This window comes from Engraulis encrasicolus, chromosome 2 (genome assembly GCF_034702125.1).
Source record: "Engraulis encrasicolus isolate BLACKSEA-1 chromosome 2, IST_EnEncr_1.0, whole genome shotgun sequence".
NCBI lineage: Eukaryota > Metazoa > Chordata > Actinopteri > Clupeiformes > Engraulidae > Engraulis > Engraulis encrasicolus.
The window spans coordinates 3,903,656-3,925,062 of NC_085858.1; the positions used below are offsets into that span (position 1 = coordinate 3,903,656).

Genomic DNA, 21,407 nt, shown 5'->3' on the forward strand with positions numbered 1-21,407 from the left:
CCTAGAGCCTCTGTCTTTTGTCTGTACTGCCTCTATCCTCTGTCTGTGTGTACTGTGTACGCTCTCTCTCCAGTCTATACGAGCTGAACAGCCTCTGTCCTCCAACTCTACTTCTTCTGTCCTCTTTCTGTGGTGTCTGTACTTCCTCTGTGCTCTGTCTGTAGTGTGTTATCTGTAGGCCACTGCCTCTATCCTCTGTCTGTAGTGTCTGTGTGTGTCTGTAGGCCACTGCCTCTATCCTCTGTCTAGAGTATCTCTGTGTGTCTGTAGGCCACTGCCTCTATCCTCTGTCTGGAGTATCTCTGTGTGTCTGTAGGCCACTGCCTCTATCCTCTGTCTGTAGTGTGTGTTGTCTGTAGGCCACTGTCTCTATCCTCTGTCTGTAGTGTCTGTGTGTGTCTGTAGGCCACTGCCTCTGTCCTCTGTGTCTGTGCTGTCTCTACAGCCTGTCCTCTGTCTGTCCTGTGTACTGTGCTGCTTCGCCGCCATGCCTCTGCGCCCGAGAGCGCTGTCGCAGCCCCTGAGGGCCAGCAACCTGCTGAGTCCCAAGTCCGCGGAGGAGTCTCGGCCGCGGGCGCTCTCCTCACGCTCCAAGTCCATGCTGGAGGACGAGCTGTCCTGCCCTGTGTGCTGCGAGATCTTCACCGACCCGGTGGTGCTCAAGTGCACCCACAGCTTCTGCAAGGCCTGCCTGCAGCAGTTCTGGAGCAAGAAGAAGTCCATGCGCGAGTGCCCCGTCTGCCGCTCCAAGGTAGGGGTGTAAAATCAGTAGCCTGATTATCATCGACTTTCAAATCTCTTTGAGACTTGGTCTGAGCATAACGATTAACGTTTCCCAAATGGCATGGTCGACCTGCCCCCCTTGGTCTGCTAATGGTTATATGTTTTCCGACAAAGTGGGAGGAGTTCCCAATTTTTCGGGAGCTCAGAAACAATATTGTATTGCTCTTGGCCTGACTAGAAGCAACGCTGAAGGTGTTGTGCCTCTAGGAGGGCACTGTCTGGCTGGTAAATCAGAGCCTTCGTGGCGATTCGATAGCGATTTCTTAGGCCAGCGATTTGATTATTTTCGATACTCAGGAATACTCCTATTCAATACTATAAAGGAATACTTGATTCAAATCAACAGTTCATATTTTTTACCCTGCAGGCTTGACTCATGTGTGAAATGTTCAATAACAAAAGCTGAAATATCTACATGGACTTTATTTCATGAACATCATTATTACACTCAGTATTATTATTGCTGCATGAGAAAAATAAAATGCCTTACAAAATGAGTGAAATAAGAACAAAAATCGATGAATCGATTAATAATGATTAATTGATTCTCTGGTGGACGAATCAATTCATTGAATCGCCAGCTGTAGGATCGATGCATCAATACAAAACGCTCATTATTTACTCCCCTACTCCAAGGTGTCGCTGCAGGAGCCCACCGTCAGCCTGACGCTGAAGAACGTGTGTGACACCATGCTGAGGGAGCAGGCCATGATGCGCGCCGCAACTGAGGCCGCGGCCTCCTCTGGAGGAAGAGGGGGAGGGGGAGCAGATGGCGCTGGAGGAGGAGGAGGAGGAGGAGGAGGTGCTGTGGGAGCTGGAGTAGGAGCTGGAGGTGGAGGTCTAATATGACTACAGTATTATTACTATTTGTGTGTGTGTGTGTGTGTGTGTGTGTGTGTGTGTGTGTGTGTGTGTGTGTGTGTGTGTGTGTGTGTGTGTGTGTGTGTGTGTGTGTGTGTGTGTGTGTGTGTGTGTGTGTGTGTGTGTGTGTGTGTGTGTGTGTGTGTGTGTGTGTGTCCCCGCACGCGTGTGTGTGTGCGCGCGTGTGTGTGTGGGAGCACTTTCTCACGTGAACGCAGACAATGGGCAACTTCTTGGCAGTGTCCAGAGCTAGTGTGTGTTTGTATGTGTATTTGAAAGCCCTTTGAGTTGTTAAGTTGGTGATACTGTGCTATGTAAATACATATCGATTGTTTGACTGATTGATTGATTGGTTGATTGAGGTGGAGGAGGCAGAGGGCTGGAGGAGCTGTGTTCAACGCACGGGGAGCCCATCAAGCTGTACTGCCAGGAGGACGCCGAGGCACTGTGCTGCGTCTGCCACACGTCCAGGAAACACCAGGGCCACAACATCTGCCCTGTGGAGGAGGCGGCACAGGAGCTGAAGGTGAGAGAGAGAGGGAGAGTGAGAGAGAGAGAGAGAGAGAGAGAGAGAGAGAGAGAGAGAGAGGGAGAGAGAGAGAGAGAGAGAGATAGAGAGAGAGAGAGAGAGAGAGAGAGAGAGAGAGAGAGGGAGAGAGAGAAGGTGAGACTGAGAGATACACTTAAGGTGAGACAGATGGAGGGAGAGAGAGAATGTGTTAGAAAGAGAGTGCAACAGAAAGAAACAGCATCTACAAAATTAATGTACAGTAAAGTAAGAAAGATAGACGAAAGAGATGACAGAAAAGTCTAAAAGATCCCTGGCGGCCAGGCGCTGCTGCAAGAGATACTTTAGGATTCTGGTCAGTTTGGTGCCCTGGACGAGCACCCCCTTTGTTTTATGCGTTTAGAAATTGGCATCTGTAAGTATAGCATCAAACATCTGATCAAATGCAGCTGAGTGCCCACAAGCAATCATTGTCAATAAAAAATTAAATGTTTTTATTTTGCTTGATGTTCTAATACTGCGTGACTTTCAGGCGTTACTATGGTGCCCGCAAGACATTAAGGTCATTCATGATGAAGCAGTGCTGCCCGGCAGCAAGTTTGCTAGGTAGCGAGCATTCCCACTGTGACCCGTGTGAAGCATCCTGGTTAGAATTTCTGTCCACAATGTGGCATATGAGAGTGACCTCTGCGCGGCAGTCATGTCACATTGGGTTAAGTCATCGTGGGAACAATTTTTTTTGCTAAGCAGTGGACCAGCTACCTCACAGCAACTGCTTGGGACCTCCTCCATGCCATCGGTAATCTACCCTGATTGGCATTCATGAAGCTGACATGAATTGTGGGTGTAGTCCACATGATTCTAATTCTGTGGGACTTTCAGGCGTTACTATGGTGATCCCCAAGTCATTTGGTGCCCTAGGAGATGGCCTTATCTGTCTATGCCTAGCCAGAGGTGCATCTTGTCACCAGGCAAGGCAGGCAGCCGCTTGGAGCCCCCAAGCCCCTAGATAGTGAATAACAGCCCACATTTTACCACAGTAGTGGTGATTTTGATTCAAATGCTCATTTTTTTGCATTTTCGCTTGGGGCCCCACCTGACCCTAGAATCGCCTCTATGCCTAGGTCCAGCCCTGGGAGAGAAATAGACTGCCAGGACATGTGAGGCAGGGCTGGAATGGTACTCTGGCATATAGGACATTTTTCCTGTGTGCCGACAGTCCCATACTGTTGTTTTTTGTTTGTTTATTTGTTTTGTTTTTTCCATAGAGACTGCTCCACAGTTTAGAAGCAGCAACCCATTGGTCCATCTTCAGTATTAACAGCGGACTGAGTCAAGCAAGATAGGCTACTGTAGTAGTGTTGTAGTGCTGTAGCAAGATAGGCTACTGTAGTAGTGTTGTAGTGCTGTAGGCTACTGTAGTAGTGTTGTAGTGCTGTAGCAGGATATACTGTAGGCTACTGTAGTAGTGTTGTAGTGCTGTAGCAGGATATACTGTAGGCTACTGTAGTAGTGTTGTAGTGCTGTAGCAGGATATACTGTAGGCTACTGTAGTAGTGTTGTAGTGCTGTGGCAGGATATAGGCTACTGTAGGCAGACTATGCAAAGGCATATTTATTTCAGGCAATTGCAAAAGAGTGTATTCCGCATTGAGGTGTGACGGCTCTGCAAGTTAAGTTGTGGTCCTCAACGCTGCGGGAAAGCCCTTTGTCACGTGGCGAGGTTCGTACAGTTTTCCGTGAATTTCTGTTGCTAAAAGCAAAAATGCTCTGCCGTGCCCTGACCAAAACCATGCCTTACCTTAACCTGTCAGTAGCCTAAAGCAATGTTTCTGCTGCTTTACTTTTGCCAAGAACAGCGAAACAAGCAAGGGAAATTGTGAAATTGTGCTGAAATTGTGCCCTGACCAAAACCATGCTAAAACCATGCTTCACCTGTGACAGGCGTTGTGGAGCACAGGTTAGGCCTAATGGACTTGTCTTATTACCCAGCTGACCTTCTCATTTCTGCCCTTGCCCCCTCAGAGTGACAGCCAGGCGCATGTGACATTATTACCCATGCTCATCTGGTGCCTCATTGTCATGTGGAAATGAGTTTTTGACAAAATGAAGAAAAAAAAACAAATGAATTGGTGACAAACCTGGTGTTATGAAAATGTCATTTCTCCCGCAAATTAGGAATCAAGCAAAGGGTGCTTTCCTAAATGTGTTTCTTTTGTCTTGTCACTGTTCTGAAGACAGTTAAACATAGCAGCCTTCATAGCAGCCTTGTCATTTGTATTCCACATCTTACTGTGCAATAATAGATAAAGTGTGTAAAATAGCCTATAGACATTTTTTATTAGGATATTATTAGTACTATCAGGTGCTTAAAATGCTTAATGTAAAATGACATGTGCAGTTATATACAATAAGCAGTAAAAACATGTATAAATAATGACTACTTATGGTTAACCAACATATTTTAACCTGTTTATTCTGTCGTGTGTTTTTCCACAGGAGGAGTTGAAAAAAGAGGTGCTCCCCTTGAAGAAAACTCTTCGAGGGCTCTATGAGGCAAAGCAGAAGTGTGAGGACACCAGTGTGTATATCAAGGTATCAACAGTAAATAATGTGCTTTCCAGGAAGTTTACACAACACACGGGCAAAAGGACGCCAGCCAGTATGTCAATACAGGCAAACTGTGTGACCAACAGTGGCTTAATAGATATAGCAGAGGAGATGACAGGAGTTTTGGTTGGATTGTGTCTGGTGTTGGTCTAAGTGTGTTTAAGCCTGATACTAAACTTCATACTGTTCCCCAGGGCTCTAAAGTAACACCCACCAATAGGCCAAATGCTGATGAAATTTCAGTTTGGGTGGTAGAGAAAGGAAACTTATTAGCCATTAGTGAGTGTGTGTTTGGCTAGTAAGATTAACGTCTATTAGCCATTGAATGAAAAAAGTTAATTGTTAATTGTTAATTAATTGTTTATAAATTGTTAAAAAAAAAGTTAATCGTTTACCCTGCTGCTCCGTGTGCTGGTTGGTGCCTTGAATGACTTGTTGTTGCTGTCTGATGAAGGCTGAATGTCGATGCTACCTGTATTCTTGCAAAATTCTTAACATAAGATGGGGAGGCTGTGACCCATTTCTACTACGGGAAACATTGAACTATGGAGAAGCCAGGTTTGAATCTGGCCTGAGTCATATCCTGACCACACCCCATCTCCCTACCTCCATTGTTTCCTTTCTACTCTTTACTGTCCGGTTGAAATAAAGCCATAAAAACTTAACAAAAACAAATCACTTTTTAAAAAAATAGCTTTCTTCCTAGTCTGCAGTAAATAATGTACACCTACACTAAAATATCAGTCTCTTCTCTTCTCTTCTCCTCTCTTCTCTTCTCTTCTCTTCTCTTCTCTTCTCGTCTCGTCTCGTCTCGTCTCGTCTCGTCTCGTTTCCTCTTCTCTTCTCTTCTCTTCTCTTCTCTTCTCTTCTCTTCTCTTCTCTTCTCTTCTCTTCTCTTCTCTTCTCTTCTGCCAGAACCAGAAGCAGACTACGGAGCGTCTGATCCGGGAGGAGTTTGCGGAGATGTACGAGTTCCTTAAGAAGGAAGAGGCTGCACGCCTTGCTGTTCTGGAGGAGGAAGAGGAGGACAAGAAACAGATAATGAAGAAGAAGACAGACGGCATCACGCGGGACATCCTCACGCTCTCCACCGCCGTCAGGGCCATCGACAACGAAATGGCAGTATGCGACATAAAGTTCCTCCAGGTTTGCTAAAAGAAAAAACCCACTCAGCTACCAACAGTAATGCCAGTGATTAGTAACAGATTTGATACATTTGGTGATACATTTGATACAGTTCCTTCAGGTTTGTTAAAAAACCCCACTCAGCTTCCAACAGAAAAGTCAGCGATAATAAACAACAGATTTGTAGCGGTGTCAACAATAATCGATTCGGCAATGCAATGCAATGCAAGGCATGGACAATTCAATTCAATGCGGCAAGTTCCATAATCAATGCGGCAAATTTTGTTAAGTTTCAATTACTTCCGTGGATGTTTCAGGAGTAAATGAATGTTAAAATAAATAAAAGCACGTCAAAGCATTGAAAACTGCAAGGCTGATACAGAAAACAGCCAATAAAATGTTGCTCAGTATCTGACTACTTGTATTGCCTCATCATGACTGATGAAACATTTGCTTTACTTTCAGTAGAAATGTAATGCATTGCAATGCATTATAGAATTGAATCGAATCGAATCGCTACCTCCCGAATCGTAATCGAATCGAATCGTGAGGGCAGTGCCAATGCACACCACTACAGATTTGATACATTTGGTAGAACATTTGATAAGCCAACAGTTCCTTCAGGTTTACTAAATACAACCGCACTCATCTACTCAACTTCAAAACTCAAACTCAAACATTCAAACATTGCTATGCCATTACATACAGTTCCTTCAAGTTTGCTAAAAAAAAAAAAGAATAAATTACAATCTTTCACACACACACACACACACACACACACACACACACACACACACACACACACACACACACACACACACACACACACACACACACACACACACACACACACACACACACACACACACACACACACACTCGCACATGCACACACACACAAGTTAATATGTCTCGGTAGGGTAGAGACGCAGCGTGTTGAACAAAAAAGGTCATAGTGATGCGTAGCATATTTAGTCATTACCACTTTGATAATAACAAGCCTATAACAGAGGTTATTTTTTTATTAATAATTATTTTGTCCACTTGAATTATTATCCTCCTCTGGTATGTTTGTACTTATTCACATCTTTTTTCTCCCAATTATAGAATTACAAGAATACCAGCAAGAGGTAAGTAACTCACTCGACCTGTGCTTCTTTGAAGGGTTTGTTTTGATTACACAAGCATGCACACACACGCACACATGCACACGCACGCAAGCACGCACACACACACACGCACACACAAGCACGCACACACAAGCACGCACACGCACACACAAGCACGCACGCACGCACACACACACACACACACAAACACACACACACACACCTTCCCGCTTGACTCTGCTCTCCCCTGGTTGCGTTGCAGGGCTGCCGTTTCCCAGGAGATGCCAGAGAAGGGAGTTCCAGGAGTGCTCATCAACGTTGCCAAGCACACCGGCTCCCTCAAGTACAGGGTCTGGGAGAAGATGCAGGCCATTGTGGAATACAGTGAGTCTGGACATTGGTATATTATTTTTTAAAGTGTTTTATTTGTAAATAAGCACAGTCATTGATTCAAAAATTAGGGTTGGGCTTATGTCAAATTATTTTGTTAAGTTTGAAATGAATGGAATATTTTGGATGTGGATTTTGTTGTGTTTTAAAAAAAAATCCGAAATGGATTAGAATTGATTCATATTTTTATCAAAAGGATTAGAAATGGATTCATGTTTTTACCACTTAATGTAAAGGGCACTTCATTACACTTCACTACAGCTGGATACTTTAAAGTATATATTTAATGTATTTATTAGTTAATAAGAACAGTCATACAGGCAAAAGTCAGGCTTGAGCTACATTTTCATTTTTCGTTTGTGTGTGTGTGTGTGTGTGTGTGTGTGTGTGTGTGTGTGTGTGTGTGTGTGTGTGTGTGTGTGTGTGTGTGTGTGTGTGTGTGCGTGTGTGTGTGTGTGTGTGTGTGTGAGAGCGTGCGTGCATGTGTATGTGTGACTGTGTGTGTGTGTGTGTGATTATGTGTGTGTGTGATTATGTGTGTGTGTGCGCACCGTGTGCGTGCTCGTTTTCCACCAGCTCCGGTGACCCTTGACCCCAACACGGCCTACAGTTGGTTGACCCTCAACCGGGACCTGACGGCCGTCACCAACAGTGGCGTGGATCGGAAGCTTCCAGACAACCCCGAGCGCTTCGACCACTTCGTCTTCCTGCTGGGATCCGAGGGCTACGAGAGCGGGCGTCATGCCTGGGAAGTGGAGGTACGTAGCAGAGTAGTAGATAGATCACCAGTGTTTCTCAACTGGTGGGTCGCGACCCAAAAGGGGTGGGGGTCGCGGAGGGGTCATGGGTGGGTCGCCGAGCCGTGGTGTAAGAAAAAAAATCGTAATTCATTGATTCGCAAAAAAAAAAAAAATTACAACTTGATAGGCGATTGAACAGGTCATCTGTCATCATAGATAAAATCAGAATGTTTATGCGAGATAGTAGCAGGATAGTAGCAACCAGTCATTCGAGTGTCGCTAAAAAAAATTGTGTCGCGACCGAATGAGAGTGGAAAATGGTGGGTCCAGTTGAGACTGTTCCAGTTGAGAACCACTGTATTACATTACACTCAGCTGGGAAGTGGAGGTAGTAGAGTTAGTAGATAGATAAATCGATAGATATAATCTTTATTCATTTCCATGGGGAAATCTGTGTTCCAGGTTGCTCTGTAAAGATTAAAAAATAGATAAAAAGAGGAGTCAAAATAACTAGAAATGCACTTAAAGAGTGTGGACCTCCGCCAAGGAAGCTGTTTGATAGAACATTTGACTATATATGGGTCAATGATGATTTAGTCATAGCACGGACCAGGGTGGTGCAACCACAGCTAAATCCCACTATTGTACAGATTAAATTATTTTGTTGTTAGCAGATTATCTAAAAAGCACATTCATTGTAGTGCATTAATTACCAATTACTAATTAATTGATGCCTATTAGCTGTGGTTGTACCACCTGGCATCTGAGCCCTCCCAAATAAGTCACTGACTCATATACATATTGATTGATGTTACAGGTGGGCGACAACCAGGACTGGGTGCTGGGCGTGGTGAACGAGAGCGTGGAGCGGAAGGGCAAGATCTCCGGCTGCCCTGACGGCGGCTTCTGGATCGTCTCCTTCTCGGACGGCGAGTACACGGCTATGACGCGGCCGCGCACGACCCTTCACCTCCCGCGGCCCCCCCGCAGGGTCCGCGTGCAGCTGGACTACGAGGCCGGGGAGGTCAGCTTCTCAGACCCCGTCGCCATGGCGCCCATCTACACCTTCAGCGGTCACGCGTTCAGCGAGAAGATGTTCCCCTTCTTCTGCCCCGGGGCCAACATCAACAGCCCGCTGAAGCTGTGCCCTGTGAAGGTGGCCGTCTGGAACAGCGCCACCTGGTGATCTGGAGGACTTATTGTGCCGACAATACTGTCAAGTCGTCAAACTAGTACCTGCCGCCCTTTCCTGTTGCCTGTAGCCTCATGATGCAAGGCTGACACAGGCTGGCAAGAGGCCGTAAGCAAAAGAAAAGGACTTATCAGAGCTCTCAAGTTTTGACCTGATATGGGATTTTTTTATGTAGGGGGGGCCGGGGATCGCGTTAAACTTACTGCTCTACTGACACCCAGCCCCACACCCCCATCAATTCTCATCAATACTTCACCTGGCTCATACTGGCATGGCGTGCATTTTCCTTTAATGTACTGTTCAGAAGTATGGTAACACGATAGCGGATGTGTGCTTGTGTAACTTAGCCCTATGCCCAACAGATCCAGTTGAGCTATTAGGTTTGTGCATTTAGTTTTCTGGTTCATTTGGAACACGTGCCTCACAGAAGCACCTTGGGTCAAATGAAATGCAGGGAAGTCTATGGAATGTTGTAAACAAACAATCAAACAAGCAAACAAAACAAACCACATGAAAATTGGACTTTAATATGACAATTCCCCAGAGTGAAAAATGCAAGGGTGTGGAGTGAGAGAGTGAGAAAGGGCCAACATAACATGAGCAATTTTCACTCCCAAAGAGTGATATTTTAGACTTTGTAACTCCACTGACCTGAATAATGTACAGTACATGTCAGTGGGTACCTCCCATTCTTTCCTGTTGCTTGTAGCTTCATAATACAAGGCTCTGTGTTGTTGACGTTTTTATTAAATATCTTGTAAAATTATAATTCAAATGTCATACTCCTATTTGCAATGAGGATAATGAATGGAGAAACCCCCCCACACCCCCAAATGTTGCTCTGCCGAGTTGACAGCGAGGACACTTTATTGTCTTCTCCACGGAGGTGGGGCAACCCTGAGGCAAGAGACCATAAGCAAAAGCAAAGGATGTTATGTACTAGCCTGGCTCTCGCGAGACCCCGAGTGCTTCGTGCATCTTCGTTACACTTCGTGAGCTCGCACCTGCGCGAGAGTCAGGTTAGTTATGTACTAGTTTGACTTGGACACCTTACCTGGACAGACCACAGAGACTTACACATGTTCTCATTTCATTTCCTTTTTGGTCATCATTGTTCATGATGAGACTGACTTATTGTCATAACCAAGCCAAATCACTAACCATCAGCACACAGTTTCAAAACATGGTGTCTGAACTGTCTCAGGTTCTGTAGAAAGATGTAATCAACTATGCTATTCAAATAAAGTGTCACTGTGTATTGTATTCTTAGGCTACACCAATTCCATTCTTTGTATATTGTTTTCACCTTTAATATGAGGGTGAGTTGCTGATTTATCTAATCAGTATAGGTATATGGTACTGTCCATAAGTAGTGTTCAGTTAATGTGATTGATTATATTGAATGAAATGAAATGGATTATTTTACGACACATACGTCACATAGCTACTGTGGATTTTAGTACTGCATGCGTGAAGGAACCCTACTGTTGTTGTAACATGCCCCGATCATCAATAAGTCCAGGGTCTACCATGCTTATCTGAAGGCAACAATAGTAAAGGCATATATAAAAATGAAGACATCTGGTGCCACACGAACTCTGATGAAGACACATGTTGAATCGTTGAAAAAATAAACAACAGAAAAGAGACATTCATGTGGCACCAGATTCTTCCACTCATAACAAACTTAATCTCCACTCCACTTTGCTTACTTCATAACATGACTGTAGCCGGTTTACCTCCTCCCTTTAACCCTCTGGTTGTGTTACGGTCAAAAATGACCGTTTTGAAACTTCATTCTTAAATAACTTCTCTATTTTTCATCATACACAAATGACACTTCATGATATCCTCCAGCTAACCTATTCAAATGGTCAAAATGAAATATAATGAAATTCTTAAAGAATTGTGGAAGATAAATTTACATATCCCAAAGTTATATACAGTTAGGCCTATATAACATTCACTTTACTCTCATATTCTTTTTTGTTAGGCTTTTCAGAATACAACCATATGTGCCACATAAGTATAGATGTTTACAGTTAGTTGAAATACTAATAAAACGAATTGGTGCAAGATAAGAAAAAAAGCCTACAAATCACTAAAACAAAGCAGAATAACATTTAAATCACATTGGAAATGTTTCAAAAGGATGTCTAAAAGGAATTAATCACAAAATATGCAAATCAGATTTTTAATCAATGTATTATTACCTTTTTTGTGTAGGCGGTCAATTTTGACCGTTAACACCATGCACGTAACCATGTTTCTAACACAACCAGAGGGTTAAAGTCATCTTGGAGAAAAGGGTTCTGCTAAGTGTAATATTGATTAAAATAAAAATAAAAATAAAAATTAACATATCGTCATTGGCCCCTGTTAATGCTGGACCTCTAGTGTCAGAAGCTGTTACACGTAAATGGATATTTTTGAAAACTCATTTTTTTTTGCCTCTCATTTACACAAACTGAGTTTTAGAATGCACATAAAAAATCTCTGGTTATAAAAAATATCCCATTTAAGGGGATAAAACGCACCTGTAACAATAAAGATTTACTTATATCCATGTTAGATGTCAGATAAAACAGATGTTTAAATAGATTTTAAAAATGTCCGCAATTTAAAATATCTGCTTATGTGTAAACAGCACTTTTCCCCGCCCTACAGGCCTAACTCCTGACCTGATGTTTGCAGTGGGGGAGGCATGGGTCACCACCACAGCCTTGCTAAAGGACATGACTGGCCACTGCTGAGGGACTCACTGATGAGGGACATGCCTAGCCACTGCCCAGTGCCAGTGTTGCCAGAGTGGGCGTTTTCCTGTCCAATTGGGCTGCTTTGAATGCCGTTTGCAGGTAAAAACCTGCCCAAATTTCGGCGAGTTTTTCAGCAGATTTATGTATTTACTTTTATGAATTTAGTTCAATTTGGGCAGGACTTAGTGCTTCCAGGCGGGTTTTGAGCATTTTTTTGGGCTGGACATCATCAGTCTCATTTGGCAACCCTCCTGCCCACTCACTTCTCTGCCTGCTTGGCAGTGATGTAGCCCACAGCAGGAACTCCTAATCTCACAGGAAAGGACACTATGGGAAAACGGATTAAGGTTACAGAGGTGATATTGTCAGGAGAGAGAGAGAGAGAGAGGGAGAGGGAGAGGGAGAGAGAGAGAGAGAGAGAGAGACAGAGACAGAGACAGAGACAGAGACAGAGAACTGTGAATTGAAATGCAACAATTACTGTATGTAGACCTAATACTTCTATTGTAGATCTAGATTGCGTAGGCTACACTCCACTTCTGACAAAAAGCTAGACATTTTGAACCAAATTGCCCTTTTCCCTTGTAAGCAATAGCATCTTTCATTTAGTGCCCAAGGACCTCAAAGTGACTGAGAGCCAAAATCAAAAATAGGAATGAAACCAGCTGGACTCAAGATTTATTTTTTTAAGAAGGACCAACATTATGTGTGCATGCACTTGGTCATGTACTGTATTGCAAAATAATACCACCACTCTTATGTTAGGCCTATTAAAAACATGCAGAATTTCCAGTGACTCATCGTTTTTTATTATAACATATGGAGGCATAATGCATTCTAATGTAACACAACAGCAGCACCAAGCCAACAAAATAAATGGAGGCTGTGGCTGCTACTAAATATTTAAGACAGGTTGATAGGTGCTTCGTACTTCGTCTTCTTCTTCTTCATTAGTGTTTCACCAGGACAGGGGTTGTCCTTTGTAGTCCAGGAAGGCTCCGTTGTGCTTCTCTGTCAGTGTCTCCATGACACTCAGCATGCCACTCACACTCTCAGCAGCCTCTATCTCCCCCTTGTGGACAATCAAGGAAACGCAGTCAGGGCCTTTTTAACAGTACAAAAACCCAGGGCCTTGCAGCCCACTTTATTATACTATACAATCCAAGCAGTGAAGGCCTTGTATGACATCATGTCATAATATCCAGTGCAAACAGAGCCTTGTGTGACATTATATTATAACACTGTGTACAGTTCAAGCTGTCAGGGCCTTGCATGGCATTATATTTTAATACTGTATACAGTACAAGCATGTCACAGCCTTGCATGCAACATTATACTATGCAGTCCAAGCAGTCAGGGCCTTGTATGGCATCATATCATACAGTATCGAGTTTGGTTCCAAAACGCCATAAACACTTTAAAACAGGACTAACATTGTGTGTGCATGCACTTAATACTCAGTTAAATTTCATACACATCCTTTGCCATATCATATACTGTAGGCCTATACATATAATAAAATAAAAATAAAAATTGTGATCCTTTTCCAGAATTCTGCAGTGATAATTTTCATGTACCTACAGCACTTTGGTTAGTGTTGGTTATCCAAGTGTGCCACAGACATGACCTGACTTGACACAGTATCACTCCGGGTATTGGAGAGGGCCGAATGTGAGTGACTCATGTCAGCCTCCCATATCATTGCCCTGTGGTTGTTAGTCCCGTCAGCACCCCCCATGCCTGTGCATACCCCTCCCCATGTCCGCGCCCTGGTGTTAGAGAGAAGTTTGGATAACTACCATCAGTCACCAACCCCAAGGCCCCATATTTTGCTTAGGGCCTACAAATGGTTAGAACTGCTACTGGTCCTGGAGAGGGAGGAAGGGGGAGATGGGGAGAGGGACCAGTTTGGGAGGGGGGGAGGGGGAGAGGGACCAGTTTGTAGTACTTACGTCAGGTCCACCCATGTCTGTGCGCACCCATCCGGGGTGCAGGAGAGTGAAGAGGATCCTGTCCCCCTTGAATTCCTCCGCGTTACACACTGTCATCATGTTCAGACCTGCCTGAGAGAGAGAGACGAGAGAGAGAGAGAGAGAGAGAGAGAGAGAGAATGAGAGAGAATGTGCGAGTGAGCGTGAAAGATCAATGTTTCATTTTGAAGGAGGTCGATAAGGGCAGGTGTGATGAAATCATGGGGAGCTCAAGCATGCAGGTTCCAGTTGAGTCATACAGGCATGAAGGAAGAAGTTAAGAGTAATAATTAATTTAAATGCCCCACAGTAATTTCCAGTCAGCAGTGTCTACAAACCCCAACTCCGATGAAGTTGGGACGTTTGGTAAACAGTGAATAAAATCAAAATGCTATCATTTTCAAAACATTCAATCTATTCATTAGTTGGAGAATAGTGAAAAGACAACATATTAAGTGTTAAAACCGAGAAAAAATATTGTTTTGGGGGACATATGTACTCATTTCTAATTTGATAAATCCAACATGTCTCAAAAGAGTTGGGACGGGGATCAGTGAAATTTAGTAAACATCCAAATAAGATAAAACAACAAAGAAGAACATTTCAAAATGAATTGTACTGACGGACAATATAGGTGTCCAGGTATAAGATCATCACAGAGAGGCTGAGTCACTCAGAATTAAAGCTGCAAAGGGAATAATTACCATAGTTATTACATACATTTTTGAATTCCCTTTGATTTACCACGATTGAGTGTATATAAGACATATTTTTGTTAATAAAATCATTGTATAGGTTCATGACATCATGAAATATATATTGGCTGTAGTCTCACTCTAATTCCTGGAGTGCTAGAGCTATTGAAAATTGACCATATTAAGAATGCTTAATGCATGAAAATGATACAGGGGTTTAACATTCTCCTAAACACCTGAGCTCACTTGAAATAGACCCAGAAGACATGGGAAACTGTCCTTTGCTTACAGAAGTCAGCAGAAGTTGTAGAAGTCCATTCTTTTTGACAATAATAGAGCATTGCACATCCTGTGCTACAGTGAAAATGGACCATCCAACTTGTGTTAGTGCTAGCTTCAAAAGTCAGCCTCCATGATGGCATGCGGATGCAGTAGTGCATTGGTTAAGATGTTCTCACTCATCTGTAGAGTTAAATACAGTGCTGAATGGTATAAATGGGTTTTAAACAGCATGAAAAGCCACTCATGTATTATATTTTGAAGGGAGATCTTCGATTACTGCCACATAGTAAGGTCAAATTGCATTCTCTACTATGTTTTAACAGTTTGGCTCCATCATAAGGACCAGCAGGTGATAAAATGGTGGGTTTTTGGTCAAGACCTGTCACACTGTAAGCACTACAGAAAGGAAAACATTGCAAAACATGACAAGGAATACACCCACCATTTAAGCTGGTGAAATCATGTCCAAGATAGGAATTAACACTGTTTTTTATATAAAATCATCTCATCGTTTAATGTATTTAACTGTTAAGTGTTGTCTTTTGTTTTGTTTTTAGTCTTCCTCGACATTTGCTGCCATTTATTGTCCCCGTCCCAACTCTTTTGAGACGTGTTGGATTTATCAAATTAGAAATGAGTACATATGTCCCCCAAAACAATATTTTTTCTCGGTTTTAACACTTAATATGTTGTCTTTTCACTATTCTCCATCTAATGAATAGATTGAATGGTTTGAAAATGATAGCATTTTGATTTTATTCACTGTTTACCAAACGTCCCAACTTCATCGGAGTTGGGGTTTGTACAAGTCGGCTATCAAAGTGAAAGGCCCATATTGTCAATATTACGTCTGACTCGATCCAACCACTCCCTTACAGTGAGTGTGAATTGTATTATATCTGGGGCCAGGGTCGCTGGCAGCTTTTGCTGGCCCTAGGACAAAGTCACATGAAAGGGACACCAATGCAATACATACAATGTAATGGGGACCCAATTCTGGGCCCCCTATCTCACTTACACCCGGGACAACATACCCGTTTGTCCCCCCTGTCGGCAGGCCTGTCTGTGGCCAAGTAGTGAGGCACACAGGCGACAACAATAGCTTGTTTGACTTCCCCTGTAGTCTGTGTGCGGAGGGCATTCTGGCACATCAAAGCTGCCATCCCTCGGCCATATGGGCGCTAGTGACTGGGGGTTAGTGAACTCCACATCATCCCACTTTTATTTGGAAGTGCCTTTCTGAACACTCAAGGTCACTGTACAACATTAAAATATCGGTAAAAGCAGACACAATAGCACATAAAAGTAAAGAAAGAGGAGGGAAAATTGCCCTGGAAATGAACATTGCAATCATACTAGATAATAGGCTAACTGGAACAGATGGGTTTTCAGTCTGGATTTAAAGAGGGAAAAAGGGTTGATGTTAAGGACGTCAGGGGGAAGAGAGTTCCAGATAAGAGCTGGGGAGAACCGAAAGCTCTTCTCCACAATGTAGAGAGGCAAGCAGAGGGGAAATTGAGGATGATAGAGGAGGAGGAGGATCTGAGGGAGCAGGAGGGGGTACCTATGTGGAGAAGATCAGACAGGTATGGAGGTGCAATGTTGTGGATAGCCTTGAAGGTGTGAAGCAGGATTTTGAAGTTTATTCCGAATTTAACTGGGATGGTGATCGTCACATCACGTTGAGAGTCTAATAAAATGGTATGCACAACTTTATTAAAAATCTCTGTTTGCTTGAGATGTATGAACACATTCCTTCTAAGAGATGAGAGTCTTAGCGTTTAAATGCAACTTAGTGCACATTTTAATGTGCTACAGAAGCTGACATATTTAGGTTTTTATAGGCTGAGGGCAGCTTTTCTTTAAAAAGGCTCAGGCATTCAGCACCCTTTTTTTGCAGGTGCCTTAGGCATCAATGGGTCACCAACATTACCATCATCATCATGATCATCATGAAAGGAAACTCAGCAGGTAGTGTAGACCTTAGCACATTTGTAACACAATGATAATAATAATTAAAATAATCATCATCATCATCATCATCATCATAAAAAACAGCATGTGTGTACCTTGCTAACGCGATAAGGGAGAGCGAGGACAGGGAAGAAGCCGTATGTGGCGGGCACTTTCTCGATGCATCCCAGCAGAGTGGAAATGTTGATGACCGCAGCTCTCCTGCAGGACATGCCAGACTCACTACTCTTCTTGGCCGCCGCCTGAAGCAACGGCAGGAACTCCTGATAGCAGAAAGGAGAGAGAGAGAGAGAGCAAAACGGATAATTAGTTACACTCTATTACCACATAATGACTTGGCTTTAGCTGTCCACTCCAGCCAGGCTGGTTGAATGCTGGTTGAATGATAACCTGGTTTAATTGGACATGTAAAACAAGATCATTTGGAATACGGTAAGTGCCACTGGATTTGAACTAATGAATCCAAGTTGCCGACTGACGTTAACCCCTGTGCGCAGAGCCAATGTTATAACCTTACTGTCACCAAAAGTGTAATGCATATGTCTTAATCTGTTACTTAGGCTCTCAGCAATGTCATAGAAATGTTGTTATAATGCAGTTTAGCATTGTCAGCAAATAGTGAAAAGGCCTGCCGGGCCGACAACCCCGTCTACACTAAGAGGCTACATGGCTTTAATTGAAGTGTCAGCCTAGTGTAGTGTAGTGCTACCTTTGTCATCCTCATGGGTCCCATGACGTTTACGTTGAAGGTGTTCTCCATCTCTGAGGGAACGGCTTCCTTCATGTTGCTGTGGTAGGCCATGCCTGCGTTGTTGACCAGCAGGTTCAGTCCATCGCCCCCCACGATGGAGCTCACCTGCTTGGCCGCCTCCAGCACGCTGGCACTGTCTCCAACATCTGTAAGTCACATGTAGCACCGCCCACGGTGAACAAGTCAATTGTCTTTCTTGTCCTCCTTGCACAAAACACCCACTCATCCCATGCTTACTACCGTTGTATTTCATTTTTCGTTTTGGATTCACAGTTGTTTTTGTTAATTATAAACAAGGTCTAAGATGGGAAATAGTAACATTTCAAAGTCAGTCACCAACACACCCGCACACCCCCTACTGTTGCATATACTGCAGTTTTTCTGCAAGCCCTTCAGTATGGAAAAACTGCAGCACACAACTGCATGCCACATTATACTGCAATAGCATGGTTGGATTGGCCATAAGGCATACAGAGCATTTGCCCAGTGGACTGTTGATCATTTTGGCCTGACCCTATCCTCAAACGTATCAGTCCTCATGCTGCTACAGCAGGTCTATCCTAAACAGAGAGAAATGAAGCATTTTGGGTGTTGTGGTCAAAAGATATTATTAGATATTAGATAGATATTAGATTACCAAAATGTTGTCTTTCTCAATGCCCAGTGAACCGATAATCACACAAAATGCCCAGCCCGTCTTTCACACCCAGTCCAGCCCTGTGCAATAGTGTTGGAGTATTAATTTTTTTTGTGTAAAAAACACTGCATTCACTGCAGTTCTAATATTGCAGCAAAATTAAAAACATTTTTCACAAGGGATGGTTTACATGTACAACATATTGTGTGAGAACACCCCCAAATGCTCAGAGGAATGTAGGCCTAGATTACTTATTTTTAATGTAATGCTTATTTTCTTTATTTAATAAAAATGTTTTTTACCAAGGCGAATGATGTGGATGACTCCTGGGTGTTTCTTTGACAGCTTCTCCAAACCCTGCAGACACATGAGGGAAAAAAGGGGAACTGTCACATACTGTAGTGTAGAGGTTGACAGATTTCCCTTCAAGAAGGAAAGAAAAGAATACAATAGAAAATAAAAACACCTTACTGATTTCAACTTAGTTGCAGTTTTGCGTGCAGCTGGCCTTTCAAGAAAGAAAAAAAGAAAGAAAGAAAGATAGAAGGAAAGAAAAGAATACAATATAATACAAAAACACACTCACTGATATCCCTAGTTTCAGTTTTGTGTGCAGCTCTCCCTTCAAGAAAGAAAGAAAAACAGAATGGAAGTAGGGGCCAAACTGAATGAGCTGCCTTCTCACCTCTGCCTTACTGGGGTCCCGACAGCCTGCAAAGATCCTGCGTCCAGGACATGGCTTCTCGGCCAGCTGTTTAATAAACTCCAGCCCCAGGCCACGGTTGGCCCCAGTGACCAGGATGTTGCAAGTCTTTCCTGCCATGTTGTGGTCGTTCACTATTAGGACGATCAGCAGTGCAGTGCAGTGCAGTGTGAAGAAGACAGTGTGTTGCCTCACTCCCTCAACAGCTCTGACACGAAGGAGTGCCTGTTTTTACATAGTCCTGGACCACTCCTTCATATTTCTAAAAGCATGCTCCCACGCACGCACTCACACAAGTTTGGTCTCCCGCTGTTGGGGGTGGGGTGGAGTTAGTGGTGGGACAGGAAGTTATTACAATGTAATGATACAATCTCTAGGGGAGTTTATGTAACCGGTGTACCTAGAATGCAAGTAAGGATATTGTCAATTTAATCTTTTCCTTTTCCTCTCATTATGTTATTTTCTGTGGCATAGAATGGTGTGTGCAGAAAAAAGGAGAATTCCTTGTACACGTAAAGGAGAATGTCTTCCAGTTTCAACATGCAGTTGTATTACTCACACTCTTGACACACTGCCCTTGACTACCTTTGATGATGACAGCATTTTTTTTAACTCCACTAAAACCACTAAACCACATTTTTTTTGTAACTTACACTTTTTTGCCGAGCTCTTCACACTTCACACCTAATCAGCAGAACAAGGACAGGAGGTAGCCTACTTGTTCGACTTGGACCCTGTGCCTGGACAGACCAGAGACTAAAAGATGCTCCTCATGTAACGGAGGCTAACTAGCACAGAGTTGGCGTGGAACGTTGGTAAACCTCCCTCCGATAGCCTCATAGAGTCTCGTGCCGTTGGGCCGGGAGACTAGTCTCTTGGTCCAGCGGTATCGTACTGTGTCTCCCATTGCCGAACCGTTGTAGTTGACGAGGTTGCAAGTGAGATCCCCTAGGGGGACGAACAGGTGCAAGATGACCTCCGTCGCAGTGGTGCCATGACCCGGATAGGAGTGAGGTTTTAGGGGGAGAGTGTAACGGAGGCTAACTAGCAGAGTTGGCGTGGAACATTAGCAAACCTCCCTCCAAAAGCCTCATACAGTCTCGTGCCGTTGGGCCGAGAGACTAGTCTCTTGGCCCAGCGGTATCGTACTGTGTCTTCCATTGCCGAACCGTTGTAGTTGACGAGGTCGCACGTTCGATCCCCGAGGGGGGTGAACAGGTGCAAGATGACCTCCGTCACATTCACACAGGCCTAGCTACTCTGCATCTTAGTAATGCATGAGTGAAGGAACCCAACCGTTGTTGTATGTTGTAAATTAATATACCCCGATAATCAATAAGTCCAGGGTCTACCCCTGCTTATCTGAAGGCAACAATAATAAAGTCATAAATAAAAATGAACCAATCTGGTGCCATACAGACTCTGATGAAGACGCATGTCAAAACGTTAGACTGATTGCACTGAAAAAGTAAACAACGGATAGACATCCGTGTTGCACCCGATTTTTCTTCCTTTTTATGTATGATCAAGTCCTGCTCTGGTTTCACTGGATTGTTACTTTAGAAGTGCGGAGTGTGTTTTGCCTTTGTTCAATTGTAAAGGCATATTTCGCTCTCTGAATGTTGCAGCCCTCAAACATGAGCAATTTGTAATGCCCTCTGCACAAACAAGTCTCAAGTTCAAAAGCCCTGGTTATACGGAAATGTTTTTCTAAGCTAACAATAGATTTACGACTCGTTCTCCTGTCCTAGCTATATGATGCCGTCGTTCTGGGTAGCCTAGAACAATCTTTTTGGAGAATGGGTTCCAGAGTGGGAGAATCTAGGAACGCAGTCGTTCGCATTGCCATTGTTCAAGCCAAAACGGATTTGTTTACATCTGCGTCACAGCCACATGGCAGTGACCACTGCACACAACATTCATTCCATGCACAATCGCATCATCAGACAACTGTTTGTGTGGACTGTGGATGCTCTCTTTCATTTCCACCACGGCCAATATTCTACTCATTTCAAACAGCCCTGTGTGGGTCACTCGTGTTCAAAATCGTATTCTAATAGGCTCCTATTAATGCTGGACCCGTATAGTCTGAAAAGCTTATATATGATGACTTTGAAAACGCAAACGGTTTTGGCCTCTTGGTTACACAAACATAGTTTTAGAATGCCCTGGTTATAAAAAAATATCCCATTGAGGAGACAAAAATACACCTGTGCAAGTGCAACAATGAAGTTTTTATTTTTATTCACATGTGTTTACACAGATAAAACAGATGTTTAAATAGTTTTTTGAAAATAGCATACATATTATATATACAATATA

The 21,407-nt window shown here is 43.4% G+C and overlaps 2 protein-coding genes across 2 annotated transcripts; one reads left to right on the forward strand and one right to left on the reverse strand.

The window, feature by feature from the left end:
• The first annotated feature begins 319 nt into the window (after positions 1–319).
• Positions 320–9,401, forward strand: trim35-12 (tripartite motif containing 35-12). Its single transcript, XM_063193165.1, has 9 exons — positions 320–751; positions 1,420–1,615; positions 2,007–2,170; positions 4,651–4,746; positions 5,677–5,907; positions 6,994–7,016; positions 7,258–7,379; positions 7,962–8,143; positions 8,943–9,401. Exons 1-9 carry the CDS (start codon positions 488–490, stop codon positions 9,309–9,311), a joined length of 1,647 nt encoding a protein of 548 aa, XP_063049235.1. The 5' UTR covers positions 320–487; the 3' UTR covers positions 9,312–9,401.
• Positions 9,402–12,654: 3,253 nt separating this feature from the next.
• Positions 12,655–19,368, reverse strand: LOC134466081 (C-signal-like). Its single transcript, XM_063219981.1, has 6 exons — positions 19,068–19,368; positions 18,685–18,739; positions 17,704–17,891; positions 17,090–17,257; positions 14,026–14,136; positions 12,655–13,145 (listed from the first exon to the last, which is right to left on the reverse strand). The coding sequence occupies exons 1-6, from the start codon at positions 19,203–19,205 to the stop codon at positions 13,032–13,034; spliced, it is 774 nt and encodes a 257-aa protein (XP_063076051.1). The 5' UTR covers positions 19,206–19,368; the 3' UTR covers positions 12,655–13,031.
• Positions 19,369–21,407: the final 2,039 nt, after the last annotated feature.